This window comes from Hypanus sabinus, chromosome 16 (genome assembly GCF_030144855.1).
Source record: "Hypanus sabinus isolate sHypSab1 chromosome 16, sHypSab1.hap1, whole genome shotgun sequence".
NCBI lineage: Eukaryota > Metazoa > Chordata > Chondrichthyes > Myliobatiformes > Dasyatidae > Hypanus > Hypanus sabinus.
Genome location: NC_082721.1, coordinates 28,731,565 through 28,757,400, shown reverse-complemented (window position 1 = coordinate 28,757,400; position 25,836 = coordinate 28,731,565). Strand labels below are relative to the sequence as shown.

At 44.9% G+C, this 25,836-nt stretch overlaps 1 protein-coding gene across 1 annotated transcript in view; it reads left to right on the top strand.

The window, feature by feature from the left end:
• cilp2 (cartilage intermediate layer protein 2) overlaps window positions 1–19,085 on the top strand; it is a 79,016-nt gene extending 59,931 nt beyond the window's left edge. Inside the window, exons 5-9 of the mRNA XM_059992405.1 lie at window positions 186–344; window positions 2,047–2,361; window positions 3,086–3,194; window positions 3,930–4,078; window positions 16,714–19,085. Coding sequence (XP_059848388.1) covers window positions 186–344; window positions 2,047–2,361; window positions 3,086–3,194; window positions 3,930–4,078; window positions 16,714–19,085 — 3,104 coding nt within the window. The remainder of the gene's footprint in view (window positions 1–185; window positions 345–2,046; window positions 2,362–3,085; window positions 3,195–3,929; window positions 4,079–16,713) is intronic.
• The last annotated feature ends 6,751 nt before the right edge of the window (window positions 19,086–25,836 follow it).

Genomic DNA, 25,836 nt, shown 5'->3' with positions numbered 1-25,836 from the left:
TTGACGTAAGTATAAGGTGACTGTGTACTGTTTTTCTTGAATGAGAGCTGCCCTTCTAGATTGATGATATGTCATATTCCAAATCTTGATCCACCAAGGAGGAAAGATACCAGACTGGGATATTTGTAGCTTCCCCTGCTCCTATGAACTTAAGAATTCCGTTTCTCCTCTGTCTGATTTTCAAGAGGCACTTTGGACAGAATGGGGATCTTGGACTGCATGTTCGGTCACCTGCGGCAGCGGCCATACCCTACGCCACCGAAATTGTGTCCAGACCTCAGATGGGCAGACTTGTGTTGGTCGACCAATTGAAGTTAAAAAATGCACGGGATCGCCTTGCTCAGGTACGGATACGTGTCAGATGAGGTGGAGAACGCGGTGGGTTGGGTCTCTTGAACCATATGAAGAGAGATTCTTGCACTCACTCTACTGGCTCTCTGAGGGTGGTCGGGGGGGGGGGGTCAGTCCATCGCAGGGTAACTGCTCCCATGTTGAGTGTCAGAAGAGCTCGGAGAAATCCAAAAATAGTCAAAAGCAAAAAACTCAATCATTGTAAATCAGAAATGAAAGCAGAAATTGGTTATCAGGTTTGTGCTCCTCACCACAGATGCTGCTTGGCCCGCTAAGTATTTCCAGTGTTTTCTCCTTTTTCTTATAACATAAACACATGTATCAAGACCTGTACTCTCCTCTGGTTTCACCTTTATAAAACCTAGAAACTTTTAGAAAAACAATTATCTGCAGGGGGTTTCTGAAAGAAGTGGCTGAATGGCCTAAATTCTGCTTTATGTCTTCTGGAAGTTAAAGGGGCCAGTTGAAATTTTTACTGAGCTGGGGGGATTAGTGCATTTCAAATGAACGGTGAATGGTGGGTCAGGACATTTGCAGTCACAGTAGATGGGACGTCTGCAAGGAGAGCATATGATCACCTCACAAATGGAGTGTACCTTTATTCTGTAGTCAGCTTGTAGTCTCTCCACGTTTATTTAGTGGTCAGTGTGTTGTCTTTCTGCAGTTGGTTTTCAGTTGCTCCACGCTCACTCTGCCTTCTCTCTGGGGTTAGAATGCAACATGCCCCTGCAGGCCCTGTCTTCACTGCACCCCTTTTGAAGAATTTTAATATGCTTTCAATAGTTGTTTTTGGGCAGGTCACAGATTGCTCCCAGGACTGATGGATCTGCTCCTTGGTGACTGTAGAACAGGTATAGGGGTGGATAAGGTGAACTATCAGGTTTTATTAACCCTAATGTTAATAATAGGACATACATGGTAAATGGTAGGGCATTGAGGAATGCAGTAGAACAGAGTGATCTAGGAATAATGGTGTATAGTTCCCTGAAGGTGGAATCTCATGTGGACAGGGTGGTGAAGAAAGCTTTTGGTATGCTGGCCTTTATAAATCAGAGCATTGAGTATAGGAGTTGGGAAGTAATGTTAAAATTGTACAAGGCATTGGTGAGGCCAAATTTGGAGTATTGTGTACAGTTCTGGTCACCGAATTATAGGAAAGATGTCAACAAAATAGATTACAGAGGAGATTTACTAGAATGTTACGTGGGTTTCAGCACCTAAGTTACAGAGAAAGGCTGAGCAAGTTGGGTCTTTATTCTTTGGAGTGTAGAAGGTTGAGGGGGGACTTGATAGAGGTATTTAAAATTATGAGGGGGATAGATAGAGTTGACATGGATAGGCTTTTTCCATTGAGAGTAGGGGAGATTCAAACAAGAGGACATGAGTTGAGAGATAAGGGGCAAAAGTTTAGGGGTAACACGAAGGGGAACTCCTTTACTCAGAGAGTGGTAACTGTGTGGAGTGAGCTTCCAGTAGAAATGGTAGAGGCAGGTTTGATGTCATTTAAAAAAAAATTGGATAGGTATATAGATGGGAAAGGAATGGAGGGTTATGGGCTGAGTGCAGGTCGGTGGGACTAGGTGAGAGTAAGCGTTCGGCATGGACTAGAAGGACCGAGATGGCCTGTTTCCGTGTGGTAATTGTTACATGGTTATATGGTTAATAAAAGCAAATGACGAGATTGTCTTCCTGCAGGATGTCACCTGGTGTGCACGATGGGCCGGGTGAATGAAGAATGCAATGGTTGCATCTGTGACCAGCACATCCTACTAGGGACGGTCCATTCTACTGATGGGTCACCTCTCATTGGCAGCAGAGTAGCCATGCCGGACCAGCCCCTGATGACGTTAACGACGACTGATCAGACGGGTTCTTTCCGGATCCCTGGAGTGTGCGCCCACACCCGGAACCGCGTGCTGGTCGAGCTCAAAAAGTTTGCCCCTTCTGTATTCCAAGCTGTTCAGAACAGTACAGAAACTTCAGTGATCAAGGCAACTCTCACGCGAGTGGGTCAGTAATCATCTCATAGACTGCACTCATTGAGGCAAAGTAACCCCTGGTAACTCTAAACAGTCTGAGAGACACAGCAGCAAGTGATCATGATAGTTCAGCTCTTGGAATCATTCAGCTAATGTTTGGTTCATCTGTCTCTCACCTCCAGTCAGCCGGCATTACTCCATTTCCCTTCATGACTTTACAAAACAATAATCTGTCCAGCTTGCATGATTGTAGTTGAAGGAAACCGACTTGAACAGTGCTTTGTGTGTACCAAAGTACAGTAAAGTCCCTGAATAACTGTAGTTCTGTGTATCTTATTCAGCCCACTGTAAAATGTTCAAGATTTTAATTGGAAAACATCCTGCAAAAGCCTGGAAAGGAGCCAGTGATGGAGAATGATTTTCATTTAGTGCCGTTGTGATCTGGGTGGTGCAAATAGGACTTGCTAAAGGAGGAATTAGATAAATATTTAAAGGACAATTTTGTAAGGTAATTAAGAGTGAAGATAATTGGAGGACTAGTGTAGACACACAGAGCCAGATAACCATTTATGACTCTGCTTCTGCAGAATCCAGGTCCAGAGATGTGGATCAAACGTGTAAAACTGTGTTTAGAGTTTATGTTTAAATAATCAGCCTTGAAATCTGCTCTTGAAATGCCATATGACTGTCTTAGTTTTGGATGTGATTCCTCTAAGTTCTGATTGCTTTTCACTATCTCTCTGTCATGCCAACAGAAAACCCTTACATCGTGAAACATCCAGAGAGTAAAGTGCGGTTTGAAGATCAGCAGGTGACCTTCTGTTGTAAAGCCACAGGAGCTCCAAAACCACTCAAATATTTCTGGTGAGATTTTAAGATTTCATTCTTTCAGGTGTCTGACTGGGTGGGTTGTGGTGGGCGTCAGCCAGTGTAGGATTTGATTTGAGTCTTTGACTGGATTTCAATCTGCATTTGACAATCCTTTTTCTTTTATGCTTGTGATTACGTTGTATAGCGTCTCGAATATAGCAATGTACCTGTCATTCCAACAGAACTCCTACACCATCAGACCACAGACATTGGAGCTGAATTAGACGTAGGACGAAGACAGACAAGGACAGCTTGACCATGGGATTACCAATCCTGATTTAGAAATATATCATCATTAGATCTAAATCCTGGACCTCTCCTCACAAGAGAACTCTGGCAAACTGTGGCAGTTCAAGAAGCTGAGGGTAATCCAGGTTGCTGGACTTGCTGTTGAAGTGACATTGTGGGACAGCGGACTTCAGGATTGTGAATAACTGGAAAACAAAATCCCAAAGGCACTTGAGATTTAAAATATTACTTTTATTCCTTATAAAACATAACAACAATAGAAACAGATGTCACGACATGTACCAGAGATATTAAACCTGATTTGATGTTTATTTGACAGTCAAGAATCATCGAATGAGGCAACAAAGACTCTGCTCTCCATTTGCACGTGGGGAGGACAGAACCATGATGACAACTGCTTGGCTTTTAACTTAATATTGATACTTCATAATCTAGGATTTGAATATTTGATTTGAGCATTCCCCTTTGATTTTTACCCAGGTATCACAATGGGACACTCCTTGACTCTAAGAATGAAGGTACTCTTGTGTTGAGGGACATGAAGAGGTGGCAGGAAGGTGAATACTACTGTAACGTTACCAATGGGTTTGGTTCCATCCGATCAGCACCAGCAACCCTGACAGTTATAGGTGAGTAAACGGCGTATAACTATGAATTAACTGATTGTTGAAACACTCAGTGCTGGGACCCTCATTCTCCCTGTTACGCTGTGCACATAGCGCCGGGATCCTCAATCTCCATTGCATCACTCATTCAGTGCCGGGATCCTCATTCTCCATTGCATCCCTCATTCAGTGACGGGATCCTCATTCTCCATTGCATCCTTCATTCAGTGCTGGGATCCTCATTCTCCATTGCATCCCTCATTCAGTGCCGGGATCCTCATTCTCCATTGCATCACTCATTCAGTGCTGGGATCCTCATTCTCCATTGCATCACTCATTCAGTGCTGGGATCCTCATTCTCCATTGCATCCCTCATTCAGTGCCGGGATCCTCATTCTCCATTGCATCCTTCATTCAGTGCCGGGATCCTCATTCTCCATTGCATCACTCATTCAGTGCTGGGATCCTCATTCTCCATTGCATCACTCATTCAGTGCCGGGATCCTCATTCTCCATTGCATCCCTCATTCAGTGCCAGGATCCTCATTCTCCATTGCATCACTCATTCAGTGCCGGGATCCTCAATCTCCATTGCATCCCTCATTCAGTGCCGGGATCCTCATTCTCCATTGCATCCCTCATTCAGTGCCGGGATCCTCATTCTCCATTGCATCACTCATTCAGTGCCGGGATCCTCAATCTCCATTGCATCCCTCATTCAGTGCCGGGATCCTCATTCTCCATTGCATCACTCATTCAGTGCCGGGATCCTCATTCTCCATTGCATCCCTCATTCAGTGCCGGGATCCTCATTCTCCATTGCATCACTCATTCAGTGCCGGGATCCTCAATCTCCATTGCATCCCTCATTCAGTGCCGGGATCCTCATTCTCCATTGCATCCCTCATTCAGTGCCGGGATCCTCATTCTCCATTGCATCACTCATTCAGTGCCGGGATCCTCAATCTCCATTGCATCCCTCATTCAGTGCCGGGATCCTCATTCTCCATTGCATCACTCATTCAGTGCCGGGATCCTCATTCTCCATTGCATCCTTCATTCAGTGCCGGAATCCTCATTCTCCATTGCATCCCTCATTCAGTGCCGGGATCCTCATTCTCCATTGCATCACTCATTCAGTGCCGGGATCCTCATTCTCCATTGCATCCCTCATTCAGTGCCGGGATATACAGAGTCAGTGTTGGGGGCTCCAAATGGCAGTTACAGAGTTCATCTTATTTCTATCATCCTTAGACTTGGCATCTCCTTTTGATTCTGCAGCTGTTGCCGCCTCTATAGTGCCTTCATTAACCGAAAATACAGACTGTATATATAAAGGTCCGATACTGGTTTCTGGTTGGCCGGGGATGAGGCTGAGATTAATCTCTCATTCCTGAGTCACCTGTGTACTGTTGCCTTGGCTCCTTTGTTCTTTCACATGATGTCCGGAGACAGAAGCACTAAACATGGGGAAAGGAATGAGACATCAGACGCCACTAAACAAGTTTCTGACATAATGGATGATGCATCCTGCTATGTGACTGGTCTAACAGCTGCGTGTTTAATTTATAAACCACAGAATAGATTCACTAAGACAGCCTTAATAACGTGTTGATAACTTGGCCTATAAAATAACACTCAGCTGGAATCATGCCCACAAACAATCTGAACTTCACAAAGCCCAGTCACATTGTGGGGTTCCTTAGAATCCATGAATAGTTCAGGTTGAGGCCATTCAGCCTATTGTACCGGTGCTGGTTACTGAACCTCCGATATATTGGTCATATACTGCATTTCAGATGGTTCAATTTAATACTAGAGAACGTATACAGTACACAACCTGAAATTCTTACTCTTCACAGACATGCACGAAACAAGAAACCCCATAGAATCAATGACAGAAACATCAGCACTACGAAGACCCCCTCCCATCGTGCAAACAGCAGCAGAACCATCGACAAGCCCCCTCCTTCTCCTCCCACTTCTGCCAGAAAAGCTTTCCCCCGCCCCATAGAAAAATACGTAAACATTTTTCACAAGTTCACTTCTCAGAGACCTGATCACAGTACCGATTAATGGCCCCAGTTCTGTTCCGTGGATGTGATGCTAAACACTGCTCTATTGGCCATCTCGAATTGACATTAAAGGTTTCACAAGAATACTTGAAAGAAGAACAAGCCAGTTCTCTCCCGTGTCCAGCTTGATAATTATATTGATTTACATCTCGAGCACCCTCACAAAAGCAATTGTTATTACATTTCTGCGTGGGATCTTGAAGTGAACAAATTTACTGCTGCATTTCTCTATAGTGTTTATATCAATATAAAAGAATAAACAACTCTTTAGTTGTAAACAGCTTGAAGAAAAGTTATGAAAAGTACAATATAAATGCAAATCTTTTTTGTTTTATTTCTCCTATAAAAACAGAACTGGAAACCTCAGTAGGTCAGGCAGCATCTGTGGAGAAGGAAATGGGTAAAGTTTCAAGTCGATGGATTTTATTCAGTCTTAGAGAAAGATAGAAATGAAGGATGCTCTAAGTTGCAGAGGATGAGGAGAGATGGAGGGAACACGGGGAATGTTCACATTAGGTTGGGGATCAAGAGAGATCTAATGATCTGAATGACTGACGATGGGAGAGTGGTGAAGTCGTGTTAAAATGCAACTCATTTCTCCGGGGGAGGTGTAAATATAAAGAAATATACCAAAACCACAAACCAAGTGATACAAAACCCTGCAGTTGTTAAAAATCTGAAATGAGCAAGAATGCCAGTTGCACTCAAAAGATCAGGCACAGCCTGCAGAGAGAGGGCCTAAGACTTTTCATCAGTTTTTGAAACTAACTTAAAAAGGATGAATTTGTTGAGACAGCGCATTAAACCATCCCATTACGTGGACTAACTATTCAGTCAGCTGTACTGTGAATCTAGGGTTCATTCAGTAGTTGTGCAGGGATTGTTTGTGTTAAGCTGTTAATCAGTTTCATACACCACAAACACTACTCTCCAAGTGGCTGCATTTGACTGCGTGAGATCCGTGCTCCAGAAGCCACTGGGACGAGCCCAACATAAAGACAATCTGTTACATTTTCATAAACTGAGTTGCAGTTGCTGGAGGAGGCACCAAGCTTTGAGTAATCTGCCACTTCTTCATTATTATTAAGAATCTTGTCAGGCCGCTGCTTCCAGTTAACTAATCTTGCACTTGCAGTTTGGCTTTTTTTCTCAAGTAAGGAGTATAAACAGTAGTAGGCCATTCTGCCCCTTGTGCTTGCTCTGTTACTCAATATGATCGTGGTTCGTCACTGTCACTGTAGTAACCTACTATCACTACCACCCACATCCTGTGATCGCTTTAATATTTAAGCACCTATTGACTAGTTTATGTCTTTAGTGTATTTGGAAATGAGTCTCCACAGAGAATTACAAAGATATACTCTCCTCCAGTGAAGAAATCTCTCATTATTTTTGACCTGAATGATCTTTATTTTGAGATAAGGACATCTGGTTCTGGGCACCCGGCCAGGGGATCCATCTACCATTTGACACTTCTCAAAGAAATCATGTCTCACCTCTTTAAAGTGAATAGAGAGCATAACTGATTCGTACTGACACCTCATTTTATTCCCATTACCAGGAATCAGTCTGGAACATTCACAATACTCCTTCCATTTGGCATGTGAGGAAATCATACCTGAAACAATGTTCCACAAGCAGTCTCTTGAGGACCCTGTAAAACTGGAGGAACACATCCTGAAACTTCTACTTGGAGCTTCTTGGTGTAAAGACTAACACACAGTTTGTCACCCTAATTGCATGCCTCTGCCTTTCAGTGATTCTCGAACTAGGTTTTCCTCTTCTCCGTTGTAAAGTCAACATTCCCAGTAATTCTCCGTTTGGTTTCACATCTATTACCATCCAATGGATTAAAATTTTAAAAAGATAATCCCTGCACTCATCCAGTAAGCTTGAACTTTAAAACAGTGGATGTAATGTATATGGATTTCAGTAAGGCTCCCCATGCAAGGAAGTTAGGAGACATGGGATCCAAGGATACTTTGCTTTGTAAATCCAGAGTTGTCTTGCCCACAGAAGGCAAAGGTTAGTTGTAGGTGGTTCGTATTCTGCATGGAGGTCGGTGACCAGTGGTGTCCCGCAGGAATCTGTTCTGGGACCCCTCCTCTTTGTGATTTTTATAAATGGCCTGGATGAGGAAGTGGAGGGATGGGTTAGTAAGTTTGCTGTTGATACAAAAGTTGGTGGTGTCGTGGATAGTGTGGAGGGCTCTCAGAGGTTACAGTGAGACATCAGTAGGATGCAGAACTGTGTTAAAAAGGGACAGATGGAGTTCAACCTAGGTAAGTGTGAAGTAGTTCATTTTGGTAGGTTGAATTTGAAGACAGAATATAATATTAATTGTAAGACTCTTGGCAGTGTGGAGGATCAGTGAGATCTTGGGGTCCGAGTCCATAGGACACTCAAAGCTGCTGTGCAGGTTGACAGTGTTGGTGTATGGTGTGTTGGCCTTCATCAACCATGAGATTGAGTTCAAGAGCCGTGAGGTAATGTTACGGCTTTATAAGACCTTAGTTAGACCCCACTTGGAGTAGTGTGTTCAGTTGTGGTCACCTCACTATAGGAAGGATGTGGAAACTATAGAAAAGGTGCAGAGGAGATTTACGAGGATGTTGCCTGGATTGGAGAGCATGCCTTATGGGAATAGGTTGAGTGAACTTGTCTTTTGCTCCGTGGAGTGAAGGAGGATGAGAGGTGACCTGATAGAGGTGTATAAGATGATGAGGGGCATTGATTGTGTGGATAGCCAGAGGCCTTTTCCCAGGACTGAAATGGCTAACAAGAGGGGGCATAGTTTTAATGTACTTGAAAGTAGGTACAGAAGGGATGTCAGAGTTAAGTTTTTCACATAGGGAGTGGTGAGTGCATGGAATACACTGCCAGCAATGGTGCTGGAGGCGGATACAACAGGGTCTTTTAAGAGCCTCTTAGATAGGTACAGGGAGCTTAAAAAAAATAGAAGTCCATGCAGTAGGGAAATTCTTCTGCAGCTTTTAGAGTAAGTTACATGGTCAGCACAACATTGTGGGCTGAAGGGCCTGTAACATGCTGTAGTTTTTTTATGTTCTATGTTTAATGAAGAAGAACACCACATAGTCCTCCCAGCTAGTATATGAGGAAATAAGTGTGAACTGTCTCGGTCGGGTGCTGCCTGGATCTGGGGGGCAGTGGCTAGCTTCACCTGCAGTGGAACAGCAATAAAATGGTGAATTCCAAACCAGCTGTCACACTGGCACCCTAATCTCAGCTGTTCTTGGCCACATACAGGAGCAATAAGAGACAGGAGAAGAATTAGGCCATTTGGCCCATCGAGTCTGCTCCGCTATTTCATCATGGCTGATCCGTTTTTTCTCTCAGCCCCAGTTTCCAGCCTTTCCCCCCAGCCCTTCATGACCTGACCATATAAAATGATACATCCCTGTGATCTTTCAAGAACGTGATGCAGAAGGAACTGTTTATTTCACCTTTCAATTGTCTTGTGTTTCATATGCAAGCAGGACTTCTTACTATTACTCAGCATCTCTCCCCCCTGCCCCCCAAACCTCTCTGTGAGGTTTACTTCAGACACAACTGGGACTAACTTAGATTGCGCTCATTATTAAGCTGATGTTTGTGGAATCCTGTTGTGCCCAAATTATCTGATGAAATTATGTTTTGTTATCTGTAAGGCACTTTGGGATGAGTTTCCATTGGAACCTCAGAGAATACGGAGCATGGAGTGAAATCAAGTGATACACTAATGGCCATTTATTCCATTCCTTCAGCTGCTTCACTCCCTGAGGGGAAGGTGCTCATACACGGGTAGCCAGTTCCACCATTTAGACTCTGTGACAGGGAAGGACAGGCTAGCTGGGACAGTGTGCGACCCAAAGGGGATCTTTGTCTCCTGCTGCTCAAGATGGTAGATTCTACCATTCTCCAGCATCTTGTGTGAGGTTCTGGTCCAGACTGAAGTGGCACTGAATCACGTAAAGGTGTAGCCTGACTAACGATGGCCAGCATTTTGTGTGTGTTCTTCCCTAGTCGACTGTAACAGGGCGGCAGATGTGTAACTGATAATCTGATAACTTTATTGGCGCAGTTACTTGAACTAGCAGTTACAGATTTTAAAATCCAAGTTCCAGTTTGCCATAGTGGGATTTGAATTTGCATTTTACCATATGATTGACCTCGTCCCCGAGTTACCTGACCAGTAACTCTCTGCTTTCTCTCCTTGCTCATCCTGCAAAACAAAATCTATCTTTGTTACTCATGTTTTATCTTTTTACACCCATATCCTTTCATCTGCCTCTGCCCTGCAGCCTCTGCCCTCGCATTTTTACCTCGAGGTTTACAGGGGTAAAAGATGGAGGAGCTGCTGGAAGCCAGTCAGACTTTGACCTCTGTGGCCATTACAACTTACAAATTCACTGTGTTTATTTATTTATCAAGATCCAGCGTGGAATAGGTCTTTCCGGCCTTTCAAGCCGTGCTGCCCAGCAATCCCCCGATATAGTCCTAGTCCAATCACAGGACAACTTACGATGATCAATTAACCTACCGACCGGCAGGTCTTTGGACTGGGGAGGAGACCCATGTGGACAGGCAGCGGCAGGAATTGAACCTGCACTGTAAGGTGTTGTGCTGACCACTGCATGAGTTCAGCAGCACCAGGCAGAACAGATGAGGAATAAAGCTACAAACAAAAGTATGGATACTGTCTGAGCTACCGAGAGTTTCCAGCAGTTTTTTTGTCTTTATGTCAGCTTTGCAGCATCTGCAGTTACATTTTATTTTTAAGAAGTGAAGACATAACGCTGTGGCCAGCAATTGTCAGCGGTCTTGTATACATAAATGCTGGACCAGGCTGTGGTTCAACCAATCTTAGTCCTTGTTATTAAGATGCCCCGGGCTGTGTCGCTGCACATCAATTTAACATGGGAGAGGCTCAAAGGGAACTTCAGATTGTTTCACATAAATGGCTATATAAAATTTTCCAGTGAGTCCACCAGAGAACAAAATACAAGCAAAAGTAATTGGTTTCAGGATGTTGACAGATGCGTAAGTTCTTGCCAATATAGAACAAAGTGCACTTGTAGCAAAATAAGGAGCTTGGAAGAAGGTGGAGCCGCTACTGTAGTACTCCAGGTGTCTATGTTGGCGTTTATGGAGAAGACTTAAGATATTTCTTAGTTATGAACAGTTGCAATATTATTGGCACTTCAAACTCACAATAGTTTTCCTAAGGGTAAGTGGTGTGGCTGGGGAATGACCCAGAGCAAGAAAACCCAATCATTACCAGCTGCTTTGTCAGACGTTCAGCTGGTGGGAGGCTGGCGCTCGCTGGAAGGTAGAAGGGTTTCTCAGCTAGAGCCAGAATGTGAAATCAGCAGGTCCTAGTGAATGCTGCCAACTAAGAATGATTTGCGTCTTGCAACCACTGATTATCCTGAATAACTTTGCAGAGAATGAAGCGCTTATAAATATGCTTATTGTTATGGTGTGAAAAATTTGCATTCCAATTTATGCGAGGCAATTTTCCAAATATAACAACCTATGAAGTCCAATAACAGATCAGAAATTAGATCCATTTATGTTTGTTTTTCTGAAGAATATAAGAAACAGTAGCAAGAGGCTATTCAGTAACATTATTGTTAATCTGATTTTGGCCCAAGCTGCACTCTCCTGCCCGTTTCTCATGAAGCTTGATTACGTATAACCTTCACCTACCCCCAAAAAACCACACACAACTACATCCATAGACCAAAAATCTATCTACCTCCAGCATGAATGGATTCAGTAACTCTTTCTCAGTGGCCTGTGATAGAGGGTATTCTAAAGATACACAGTCTCTAAGTGAAGGAATTCTTTTATCCTGTACCTTTAGTTAAAGAGTCCATATTCTGAAACAATGTCTAGATCTAGACTTTCTCATGGGGAAATATCATCTCAGCATCTATTGTGTCAAACCCCTGAGAAACTTCTAAACACATACAAGTACAGGCCAAGCTTTCCTCTCGAAACAACTCTTCCGTCCCAGGACTGAACTTAATGAACCTTCTCCGAAATATTTCCAATCCATATATGTCCATCATTAAATAAGGAAACCAAGACTATGCACAGTCCTCCAGGTGCGGCCTCATCAACAGCCTCAAAAGTTGAAAGCAGACTTTTATATTTTTATTCTATCTGCTTTATAATAAAGGACAACATTCTGCTTGTGTTCCCAAATGCTGTTAAATCTTTGTACTAACTTTCTATCTTTCAAAGACAGAAATCTTCTGTCCTTACCTAGTTTGACCTGTGTGTCTCCCTGCTCAGGGTGGTCAATGAATTCCTGATAATTTCTGAATTCCTGAATGCATTCCTGATAACATTCACGTTCCCGAAAGGAGTAACTGAAACAGAAAGCACAATGGCATCGAAATCCCTCTAGGCAGCAGCACTTTGCTGTACTCTCCATTTAAGTGATATCCTGCTTTTCTATGCGCCCTGTCCATTTTAGAAGCTACACTTGCAAATATCTAATCAGCCAATCATATGGCAGCAACTCAGTGCACAAATGCATGCTGCCACGGTCAAGAGGTTCAGTTGATGAATGACATTTTCTTAAATGTTGGCTCAGACATTTCCAAATCGGTAAATGCTGATGGTGCAGTGTGGAAGAGAGGTAGGAATATAAACAATATAGTTAGGAAAATGCAGGCAGCTACTAATGAAGCAGAGGAACGGGGAAGTCAGTAACTGCAAAGACTCGAGTTACTTGTTTTTCTGAAAGGAACATTACAACCACCATTGACCGCAAGTTATACAGTAACAAGAGTCTTAAACAGTGCTAAAGTTTCTCGGTACGTGGATGGATACAAGGCTAACATGGAAAGTGCATGTGAGTAAAATTCTAGAGAAGTGTAAAAATGTCCTTAATGTGCGCAGGTGATTGGGGTGCAAGTAGGAAGTCGCTTAAACAAATGTATATTGCTTTAAGCAGATCTGTCTTTGATTATGGATGTGTTGCTTGTGGGTCACCTCACCAGAAGTCTTAACGCTCCTAGATAAAGTTCAAACTCAAAGCACTGAAATTATGTTGTGGTGAGATTAAATCATCCCCATTTTGGGCACTACTGGCAGAAATGGGTGAAGTACTTTTACATCTGCACAGGTTACAGTAGCAGTGGTTTATTGGGTTCATTTAAAAGGACAGAGTTGTTCATCCAATACTGGCAACATTAATAGAGTGTTGGGAGCACTGTATTCGTAAGGTCTTCAGTTTGGGTGGATGGGAAATGAATGGACACAAAATCTTGGATTGTTGAATGGTGCCAATGTACCCCTTTCTGTCACACCCCTCTTCGTTTTCCCTTTGCCTGCGGCTGATTTAAGCCTTCAAGAAAAGATCAAAAAGAAGATTGGTTGCATATTAGTGGCACAGGAAGTTCAGCAATGTATGTGAGGTAGATATGGTTTCTTACATTTCTACAGAGATGGTTCAAAAGACCCAGTGTGTTTCTATTAATGTTCTAAAGTTTCAGGTGTCTATTAAGAAAAGATTATCAGTATTCATGTCTGAGGTGGTTGCTATCATTTTAGCCTTGAAGATGTGTGCCCTGATTAGGTTTTTCTGCGCTCTGATTTGTCCTCAGTTTTGACATTTATTAAAACAGGTATTTAATATTGTAGGCCAGATATTCTTCTTGAGGTTGCAGGGCCTAGGCCCGTGTATCCATTTCTTTCGGGTTCCTGCCCATGTTGGGTTTGAAGGAACATTGCAATCTTGTACACAGGATCTCCCAGGCTGAGTTTATTCACTGTCTGCTACCTTTTTTTTTCAAGTTACATCACAGTTGTTTGCTGAGCCTGTATCTTGCAGCACCACAGGGCATGGGAGTTGATTAGCGCACAAGATAATGTGGAAAGTGCCTCTCAGTCCAATGGGACTTGGCTGCCATTGAGAATACTCTGAGCTTGGAGGATTCAATATGACATTGGCACAGGAGCTGTGAGTTATGCAGTTCCTGACAGGAACCCTTTTATAGCAGCTCACCTTTTTCATGCTAACATTTTTATTTTACCTGGCTTCTCAGGTTTTTGCTGAGATGGCAACCGGGCATTTAACTTGTAGTACACCTATGTAGTACACTAAAAGGGATGAGGATCATTTTCTGGACTGCTGACTTTGGCTGAAGCTAAATATTAGCCAGAAGCTGAAGAGGGTGATGTGGGTGTGGAACAAGCTGCCAGCAGAAGAGGTGGATGTGGTTTCAATTTCAACATTTAAGAGAAATTTGGATAAGTACGTGGATGGGAGGGGGCTGGAGGGCTCTTTTCCCAGGCGTGGGTGGGGGGGACTGGGCGGAGTAATAGATCGCATGGATTAGATGGGCTGAAGGGCCTGTTTCTGTGCTATAGTGCTCCATGGTTCTATGACAAAGATAAGAGCTTCCAAGGTTCCCTTCAAAAATGCCAGGAGACCATTCGTAATCCAGCACCCTCTTCTTAGCAGAACCATGGAGAATAAGGGAGATAGCATATTTTAAAAAAACAGAAACTTTTGTGGATCATATGGAGGCTTAAGAGTTCAATAGGAAGGCCTCTTCCCCTTAGTGCAGGGGTTAGGAGCCAAGGGGAGATACCAGTTATGATAATTAAAGGACGAGGGGAGATAAGGAAACACATTTCTCCATCCATACAATAGAAAGGAAATGCCAGAGGATTAGTGCTGGAAACCTCTTTCTCCAATGGTGTGGTCATAATGGGCTGAATAGACTCCTTTGATGCACTTTTTCAATGATCCACATTGCTTCGTGTACAGAATGAATTTTGGAAATCCTCGTTGTTCTATAGGCAGTTTGCCTGGTGTTATCAAATTCCTTTAAGGACAGCTTCTATTCCACTGTTACTTAATTCTTAAACAGATCTCTTGTACAATAAGTTGGATTCTTGACCTCACCCTCTACCTTAATAATCCTGCACTTTATTGCTCTCCTGCACTACATCTTTTTCAGTAGCTACCACAGTTCATTCTGCGCTGTTCGTTTTACCTTATTCCAGCTCAATGCTCTGTGTAATGATTTTGTTCTGTATAAACAGTGTGCAAGACAAGCTTCTCCCTGTATCTTGGTATATGTGACAATAGTAAACTTGGCCCACCATGTCTGTGCCAGCTCCTAATGCTTTTTCCCTTCAATCCTGTTATATTAAACTTTTTTTTATCTGTGCAGATCACCCTTGAGAATTTGTTAAATTTGTGTCTTTTACCCTTGAGGGAGAATATTACATTGAAGCAGGGGAAATTACAAGAGTATTAGACGGGAGCTTGGCAGAGTTAGTTCGGAACCGCTCTGTTTGGGCAGGTTCACATCTGACATGTGGAGGGTGTTTTAAAGATGAGCCGCACAGGGAACAGGGCAGGTACGTTCCAGTCAGAAGGAAGGACAAGAATGGCTAAGTAAAGTAATCTTGGATGTCAAGAGAAGTGATGAACTATATCAAGATGGAAAAGGAACCATATGTAAGGATTAGGATGCTAAAATTGAATGGTCAAGAAAAGTCCTTGGCAAGAAGGATTAAAGAGAATACCAGGGCATTCTATGCATTAATCAAGAGCAAGAGGATAACTAGGTTTGACAACTCAAGGATAAAAAGAATTACCTTGTGCTTGGAGGCAAGGGGTTGGGTGACATCCTAAATGAGTACATTGCATACTTATTAATCAAGGAGACGGACATGGAGGGTAGTAAGATCAGTGTAGAGCATGCTGATATGGTAAGGCATTTTGAGAAGAAATCTTGAAGAGCATTAGCGTGGAAAAGTTCCCCTACGGATGATGGCATATACCCTTGGTTACGGAGGACAGCAAGAAAAGAGATGACTGGGGCCTTGACCAAGATCTTCTTGTCCTCTCTCGCCACAGGTCCTGTGGGACTAGCAAGGAGCCAATGTTTTTCCAATATTGAAGTATAACCGTGGGAACTATAGACCTGTGAGTCTCATTTCAGTGGTAAGGAAGATATTGGAGAGGATTCTTAGGGATAGGATTTATGAGCATTTGGGACAATTAGCATGACTTTGTGTGGGGTAAGTTGTGCCTTACTAACTTGACTGAGTTTTTCGAGGTGGTAACAAAGGTGACCGATGAAGGTAAGGCTGTGGGTGTTGTCCACATGGATATTAATAAGACATTTGACAAGGGCCCTTGTGGCAGGTTCGCACAGCCCTGCGTGTTTGAAGGTTTATCACAAAGCTGCTCAGCTGATCAATTAGCAAGAGCAAAATTAGAGCAGCACCACTCATGATGCAGTCCTTTGACCTGAAATGTTGACAATTGCTCTCGTCCCACAGCTCCTGCCTACCACGCTGAGGTCCTCCAGTAGATTACTTTGTGCCCCTAAGTTCTGGAAATTCCTCCCAAAATCTTCTGCCTACCTAACGCTCTTTAACTCCTCGTCCTTTCATGAAGAATATGGTCATTTGTCCTAATGGCGGTTTTTGAGTGCATGCTGCCCTGAAATGTGTTGTATGTTAACCTTTGTTGCAGGGTGGCCAGTTTGCCAGCTGCAAGTGCTTTGACCCTAATCTCTTTGTGCTTGTATCTCTTTTTTCCCTCAGCCAAAGGACGACCAAATTGTAAGTCAGAACCAGTGGAACACTTCATCAAACTTCCCGAGGACTGCTTCCAGACCGCTACCAATTCCTTCTACTACAATGTCGGGAAGTGTCCCAGTGTTGGTTGTGCTGGCAAATTGAACAACAAGTTCCAGTGTAAGGACGGTACCAGCTACTGCTGTGGGGTGAAGCGGATGAAGCACAAGGAGATCGCTTGCCAGGGATACACCCTCCCTGTCAAGGTGGTAACCAAGTGCGGCTGCAAGAGGTGCACGGAGCCCAGAGTGTTGATCCGAGGGCAGGCGGTGGCGGCGGATAATGGGGAGCCCCTCCGGTTCGGACAGATCTTCATCGGGGGTGAGCACGTCGGCCTGACTAGCTACAAGGGGACCTTCACCGTTCAGGTGCCTCACGAGACAGAAAGGCTTGTTGTGCAGTTTGTGGACAGGCTGGGCAAGTTTGTGGACACGGTTAAAGTCTTGCCCTTTGACCGCAGGAGTGGTGCGGTGTACTACATGGTTAAACTGATGAGAAGGTCAGAAACAATCGAAGTTGATTCCCGTAAAGGCATCACCATACCTCTGGGGGAAATGGAAGGGGAGGACACCATTGGGGAGATTAACATTCCACCCAATTCCTTCCGTCGAAGAAACGGGGAGAGCTACAGTGGAAAGGTCAAAGCTAGTGTGACCTTTCTGGACCCCAGGAATATCAGTCTGGCCATGACGGCTTCGAGCGACCTCAGGTTTGTGGACAGTGAGGGCAACGCCCAGCCACTGAGAACCTATGGCATGTTTTCAGCAGACTTCTGGGAGGAGGCGTCTAACCAGCCTCTGGATGTGGCTGGAGCGCAGGTGTACCTGGACGCAGCCAGCGTCAAGATGCCAGAGCACATTCAGAAGATGAAGCTCTGGTCACTGAATCCAGACACCGGTTTCTGGGAGGAGGAGAGCCTCTTCCACGTTGAGAAGAGGAAGCGGAACAAGCGCGAGGAGAGGACGTTCCTGATCGGCAACATGGAGATCCGGGAGCGGCGGCTGTTCAACCTGGACGTCCCCGAGAGCAGGCGCTGCTACGTTAAAGTTCGGGCCTACATGAGTGAGAAGTTCCTGCCTGGAGAGCAGTTGGAGGGAGCGGTGGTTTCACTGATTAATCTTGAGCCACTGCCTGGCTATAAGGCCAACCCTCGGGCCTGGGGGCGTTTTGACAGTGTAATAACCGGGCCCAATGGAGCCTGCCTCCCCGCCTTCTGTGACGCCGACCGACCGGATGCCTACACTGCTTATGTCACGGCCACTCTTGGTGCCGAGGAGCTGGAAGCCGCTCCCTCAAGCCCTAAGATGAACCCCAATGTGATTGGAGTATCTCAGCCCTTCCTGGGCAAGCTGGACTACAGGAGGACCGACCATGATGACAAGCAGCTGAAGAAAACGGCCTTTAGAATCAACCTCCCCAAGCCCAACGCAAACAACATTGACGAAACCGATGGGCCGATATATGCTTATCAGAACATGAGGGACTGCGAGAACGCCCCGGTCTCGGCCAACCACTTCAGGTTTTACAAAGTGGAGAAGGACAAGTATGAATACAACGTGGTTCCTTTTGAGGAGAATGACTTGACCAGCTGGACCGGTGACCACCTCGCCTGGTGGCCAAACCCACAAGAGTTCCGTGCCTGCTACATCAAGGTCAAGGTGAATGGACCAGTGGAGGTCATGGTGAGGTCGCGAAACTACGGCGGCTCTCACCCAGCGACGACGGGGCAGCTCTATGGGATCCGCGACTCCCGCAGCGTCCACGACCTGGTCAAGGCCAACGTCTCGTCAGCTTGCGTCGAGTTCAAGTGCAGTGGCATGCTGTTCGACCAAAGCGCAGTGGACCGCACTCTCGTGACGCTGATACCCCAGGGCAACTGCCGCCGAACTGCAATTAACAGCCTGTTGCAGGAGTACCTGCGCAGGCACCCGCCATTGGCCGTGAACAACGCCACGTCAGCATTTAGCATGCTGGCCCCCGTTGACCCTTTGGGCCACAATTACGGCATCTACACAGTGACAGACCAGAACCCCAGGGTGGCCAAGGAGATCGCCATTGGCCGCTGCTTTGACGGCACCTCGGACGGCTTTTCCCGCGAGATGAAGGTGAACATAGGCAATGCACTAACCTTCAGCTGTCAGGAGAAGCCTGTGACCCGCCAGAGTCTCTTCCAGCGCCTCCAGAACTCTCCAACTGAGACCATAGCAGAAATTGGGGCGGAAATGAGAAGAATGGTCCAAACACGACCCGTGCAGTCACGGATTGTGCCCTACCCCTCGGGGCAAAGGAATCGCAGGATCCGGGGAAACGATCAGAGGAGCAGAGAAGCCCGGCAGTAGACAGCATGGACTTTCCTTGACCCTGAATTGGCAGCTCTATTGTAAAGTTTGTACATACTGAACTCTATAGTGACTGCGGCTTGTTTTCCAAGTGACTTTTTATATATTTTGAGTCAAGAAGTGAAGAATTCTACAACAGTGGACTCAGTCAAGGAAGATCACACCCAATTGTGAAACGTGAACTCTTCATTGTGATACCTCTCTGGCTGAAGTTTCATCCTTTCTCTTCTGGGATCCTGGTCTGAACAAAAGCATAAACTGATGGACTGGGGGGGTTTTTGATTCAAGATTCAAGACTGTTGATTAATGTCATTTCCTGTACACAAGTGTAAAGGAGAACAAAATAATAATTGATACTCCAAATCTGATGCAGCACAAAAAAAATCCCACAAAAGATAAAGAACACAGTAATAATATTTAAAAAACACAATAAATATAAATACATAAGATAGCTTATAAACAGATTGATTGTATTTTCAGAAAGTGACACTAGGCACAGGGGTGTCCGTACATGAGGTGACTAAAGCAAATGATAAAGCAGTGATGATTGGGTGAGTTAGTGGGTGGAGGCATTGATCGGCCTGACTGCTTGGGGAAAGTAATTGTTTCTGAGTCTGGTGGCCCTGGTGTGGATGCTATATAGCCTCCTCCCTGATGGGAGTGGGGCAAACAGTCTGTGAGCAGGGTGGTTGGGATCCTTCATGATGTTACTGGCCCTTTCCTGGCATCTTTTTGTAGATATGCTCTTTGGCGGGTAGGCTGGTGCCGGAGATGGGTTGGGCAGTTTTGACTACCCGTTGTAGGGTCTTCCTCTGTGCTGTAATGCAGTTTCCGTACCAGGCAGAGATGCGTTTTGCTAGGATGCTTTCTCCTGTGCATATGTAGAATGACGTGAGTATGGATTTGCATAGTCCAGCTCTCTTCAGCCATCTCAGAGCTTTCCGGACTGTGTAGGATGTGTCCTGGGACCATGAGAGTTTGTGTGTGATGTGCACTCCCTGGAGTTTGAAACTGCTTGTAGTTTCCACCGCTGTGCTGCCAATGTAAAGAGGGGTGTGAGTGGAGAGAGTTCTCCTGAAGTCGTTAACCATCTCCTCTGTCTTCTTAACATTATGGAAGAGGCTGTTTGCCTGGTGCTAGTCCTCGAGCTCCTCCATCTCCTCTCTGTAGGCTGTCTCATTGTTGTTAGTGATCAGCCCCACCACTGTCATGTCATCGGTGAACTTGACAATGTAACGATGCTATGGCGTCAGTCAGTAAGCATACTCGTGAGTGTCCAGGAATGGAGCTTGTGATATGTACCATTATCAGCTGCTCAAAGCACTTCTTGACAATTGGTGTCAGTGCCACTGGGCGGTGTTTGTTCAGTCCTGAAGGTGTAGAGTTCCTTTGGGTGGCTGATTTGAAGCATGTGGGGACAGCAGCTTAGGTGAGTGAAGATGTCCGAGAAGACACCACACTCCCTGAGTACTCAACCAGGTATGTTGTCTGGCCCAGTGCCTTATGGGGGTTGACTCTCTGCAGAGTCCTTCTCACATCTGCTTCTGTTGTGTTGCATGCCTCGAGGCGTGTATAGAAGCTGTTTAGAGCGTCGGGGGGGGGGGGGGGGGGGAGGTGTCACTGGTACAGTCCACGGTGTTTTTCCTGCATAGTCAGCAATAACCTCGATAGCCAGCCACATACATCAGAGTTTGTTATCAGGCAGGTATTCCTGAATTTTCAGTGTGTAGGTAGTTGCCCTCTTGATGCCTGAGATGAGGTTTCTCCTGGTTGCTCTGCCACTGGACCTGACAGTAATGTCCGGGGGTCTAAGTAGGCAGTGCACCTTTGCGTCCAGCCAGGGCTTCTGGCTGGGCCGTGGGGTGACCCTTCCTGAGGTGCCAACGCTGTCTACAAGCTTACTGATGTAGCCGGTAACAGGTGAGGCGTATTCCTCGAGGTCTGAGTCTTCTCCGGTTGTGACGGGCTCCTCGAGCATAGGTCTTCTTGGCTGGTTTCTCCATTTTCAAAAGAGGTCAGTACACTGGGATTAACATTATAGAGACGTGGTCAAGAGGCCAAGATGAGGGTGTGGGGTGGCTTTGTATAAGCGTGGTCCAGTCTATTTGTTCCCCTAACGGTCATGGTGATGTGTTGCTGGAATTTGGGTAAAATGTCCTGCAGCTTAACGTGACTGAAGCCTCCTGTAATTATGAAGAGACTAGGTGGTCAGGGGTTTCTGCGTGACCTGAAGCCAGAGGGTGGGTTCTGTGGGGAAGGGGTTAGAGAGAACGTCTCAAGCTGCCCTGTGGTGGAGCTGATGCTGCAGACTGGTCTTGCTCAGTTCAGTGCGATGCTTCTCAGCAGTGGCTGGGCGTGGGGGTGGGGGTTAGTGCCTCTGGTGAGATTGTTATAGAGTGATCTGGTGGTATACAAAACAGTGGTACTGGATTTATGGTGGAGGGGTTCCCGACCTACCATAGACTCCTACCATTAACCGGGGGCCAGCGGACCCCAGGTTGGGAACCCTTGGCTTAAAGGAAGGCAGTTGAAATCCTGCCAATAGCAGTCAGAGAATTCAATCCTGTTTACTTCAAAACCTGTCAATAAGTAATGAGTATTGAAAGCAGCAACAATCAGGCTGCCCAAATAAAGATATAGAATGAAACCTGTTATCCTTCCCCACCTTGGATCTGTGTGTTGCTCCTGATTGAGACACCAGGCCCATTGTGCCCCTGCCATTTAGGGCAGCAACGAACATCTTTCATCCTTAACACAGTTCAGGCTTCAATTAGCATGTCACTGGGATTTCACTTCGGCTGGTCACGCAAGACTCAGGAATTCCGTCACACTCAGATGTGTAATGATCCTTCATTGCTGTTTCTGTTGACAGTTTCGTTTTACCTGTCAGGGTTGTTGGCCCTGAGCTGAACACCCACCCCACCCCTCCCCCCACAAACCTGGAGGACTGGCCACTGACTTTTGACCTGTTTGGCATGGGTGACCCTAACAAGGGCCAAAGCATAAAGCCCTGACTCCAGCCAACATAGCACTCTGGGTCATTGAGGCACGTGAGGCTCCAAACCCAACGACATGGCTGTGGTCCACTTGGAGGCACAACGCTGATGGCCAGATGTATTGGTGAGAAGGATGGATGCATGGCGGAGTGGGTGCAAATTGTTTCAATAATATGAAGTAAGGTTTCTTTTCAAGATTCATTGTAAAACTGAAGTGTACTGTGCTGATGAAACTGTCCAGTTTAGCTACAGAAAGACTAGACACAAAGCAGATTGTATGTAAGATATTTCCTTTGTGAACTTACAATATAAATCAAACTTATCTGTGAATAGCGCACATCTTGGAACTGGTTTATCATTGCCGCATGCACTAAGATACATTGAAAAGTTTCTTGCAGACTTCATGGTGGCCAAATCATTACACAGTGCACTGAGGTAGAACAAGTTAAAACAATAACGTAAAATGAAATGTAACAGCCAGAGAGGTTGAGAGTGGTAGATTACGAGGTCTAGAGTCCATCTTAGGGATCCATTTACCAAGTCTTACAACAGCTGGGTAGAAGCTGTCCTTGAGCCTGGTGGTATGAGCTTTCAGGCTTTTGTATCTCCTGCCTGGTAGGAGAGGGGAGAAGAGAGAATGTCTGGGATGGGTGGGGTTTTTTTGATTGCGGTGGCAGCTTTACTGAGGTAGCGAGAAGTATAGACAGAGTCGATAGAGGGGAGGCTGGTTTCCGTGATGTGCGAGCTGTGTGTACACTCGTGCAGAGCAGTTGCAATAATAAGCCGCATGCATCCAGATCGGTGCGTCAATTAAATCTGTAAGAGTAGATGCGGACACGCCAAATTCCTTTCGCTTCCCAAGGAAGTGTAGGAACTGGCCAGCTGTTTTGGCCATGATGTCAACACAGTTGGACCGTGACAGGCAATCGGTGATGTTCACATTTAGGAACCCTCCCAACATCAATAACAATCAGATTACTCACAAGCACCAACTTTGCTCCAGTAACGAAAAACACCCCCCTTCCCCCCCCCCCCCCCCCCCCCGGTGAAGGGAACTTCCCCACTATAACTGAAAAGCTGCTTCTTCTGGGCCCATGATACTGTGGTGAGTTACTTCAGAGCCTGATCCACTTAGATTGCATTCTCAAGAGTATTGGGCATTGAGGGACAGAAGTATGTAAGATTATGAGGGGCATGGATAGGGTAAGTAGTCAGGGTGCTTTACCTGGGGTGGAAATAATCAAATACTAGCTGGCATAGCTTTAAGGTGAGAGCGGAAATGTCCAAAGGAGGGTCTTTTTACACACAGAATGGTAGGTATCTGGAATGCATTCTCAGGGAAAATGGGTGAAGCAGATATGATAGTAACCGTTTAAAAACATTTGGCCAGACACATGAACAGGCAGGAAATGGTGGATTGGAGGGATATAGGTCGTGGGCAGGCAGATGGGATTAGTTGAAATGTTCCTGGCTGGCACAGCCATAGAGGGCTGAATGGCCTGTCCCTCTCCTGTGCTCTTCTCTGTTCCAGGTCCTTTAACAGTCTAACAGAAGGGACTTACAGTCATAGAAAAGTACAGCACAGAATCAGGCCCTTTGGCCCATCTAGTCCATGCCAAACTATTTAAAATGCCTGCCATTGAACTGCTCCGGGACCATAGCCCTCCATATACCTAACCTATTCAAACTTTCCTTATAACTCAGATCTTCCAGACTCAGCAACATCCTTGTCCTCTTTCATCCTACTTACACCTTTCCTGTAGGTAGGTGACCATAACTTACTTAGTCTGGGTTTGTTGCAAACTCACTCGCTGAGATTATTACAGTAATTAGACAGCAACCTTGCTTTCATAATGTTATGATGGCAGAGGCCAACTAGACAGACTTTTGGGATGTTCACGTCAAACAATTCCTTTGCTCCCAGCCAGTTCCTACCAGTGGAAATCTGGAAGTAGCATATTGGACTCAGTAAATATTACTGATATTTGGCATAAAAATTTGAATCATTTATGTCCTTTAGGGAACAAAAACAGCCCTGGCTGACTTTTTGAGTTCTAGCAATTGCATCAAATCACAACAAATTGAATTCAATTACTGCCCTGAACACAGTAAAACTTCTCATGAGCTTCACCAGACTGTTATCAAACTAAACCCGACACTGGGCCAAGTAAGGAACTATTAAGACAGATGCCCGATTGTTTGGTCAGAGAGATACTGTAGGCTTAATGAGAGGAGGAAAAATAAATCAGATAAATCTAGGGAGGAAATTTCATAATTTAGGCTTAGGTTCATGAAGGTTCAGCCTCCAAAAATGAACTGATAGAAACTGGGGATTTGCCAGGTGCCACAAATGAAGGAGCCTGCAGATTTGAGAAGATTGGAAGACTCGGGGGTGTTTGAATTAAAAGAGGGAAGAACTTGTGTAACTATTGATAGTCCAAAGAAAACTCAGACTTGAAGAGGTCAGTCTAACTCGGTTTAGCATTAATTCTCCCATAGTCCTTCCGAATATCGCAAATATATTGAATTTTCTTTTGCTTCTACTGACAACAGACCCCAGAATTGGCGATCAACACTTTTTGTTTCAAGTATTACAACAAAAAGTATACATACTGGATCTCATTGGCATGGAAGCACTTTGGGATGTCCTAGAGTTATGAATAGCACTGAAAAATTCAAGTTCTTCCTTTGTTTTGAAAGCCCTCCCTAATCCCATCAGCAATGGGTCTTGGACTTTCTTTAAAGGCTCTGATTGTAAATATGAAAAGACAGACAGTCCAGCTTTGTAAGCCACACTGCAAGCAGATGTTTGCAGAAAATTGGGCCAATGACACTGAAATATCTTGGCAAAGGGGAACTGATTATGCATTCCAAACATCAGCCTCCTGCCAAGAAACAAATAAAAAATTACCTCCAAGGTTTAAGAAATCAAATGAACTATTCGCCAATGTTTTCAAAGGGCCCCAACGCTGGGAATTATTATCTTGGTGTAAAATTTTCAGTGTTTTCCACGTTACTTTGTTGACAACACTTGAGAAATACTTCATTGTATCTGAAGGTCATGGCAAGCCAGCAGCTTGCCTCAGCCTCAAAAGCATTTCCAGGGTCTGTTGAGTTTCAATTTCACAGTAACTTGAGAGGTGTAATTGTTCACTTCTAGTTTGCATTCTTACACAGAATGCATTGCTGCTTGCGGGATCAACCTTTATCATCTATTCCCAATTGCCTTCGCACTGAGCGACCAGTAGGGCTATATTTGAGGACAGTTAATGAGGTTCAACTACATTGCTGGAGCCATCTATAAACCAGAATTGGATTAGAATGGTTGATTTATTTCGCTAATTGACACCAGTGAATCAGATGAGATTTTGAAAGTTTGTTGCTATCATTGTCAATTTTACAAATATTAGTTTTTATAATCCAAAAATTATTCAATTTCCCAACTGCTGTTGTAGTCTCTGAATTTATCCCTCCAGGTCATTCATCCAGAACGACTCTGTGACACAGCCACCTGCAGGCATACTGTAAATGTGGCAGCAAAAAAACTTAGGATCTTCACACCTAATTTGCAATGCATGTGTAAAGCGTTGGTCAGAAATAGCTTTGGATTTGCACTCCTGTGTGTGAATGCATCATTATGTGCGGTCTTTAACTGGGAACAGTTAGCAATCAGGTGGTGAGCTAACACTCAGAAGATAGAATGTAGTTCAGTACAGCACAGGAACAGGCCATTCGGCCCACTATGTTGTGCCAAA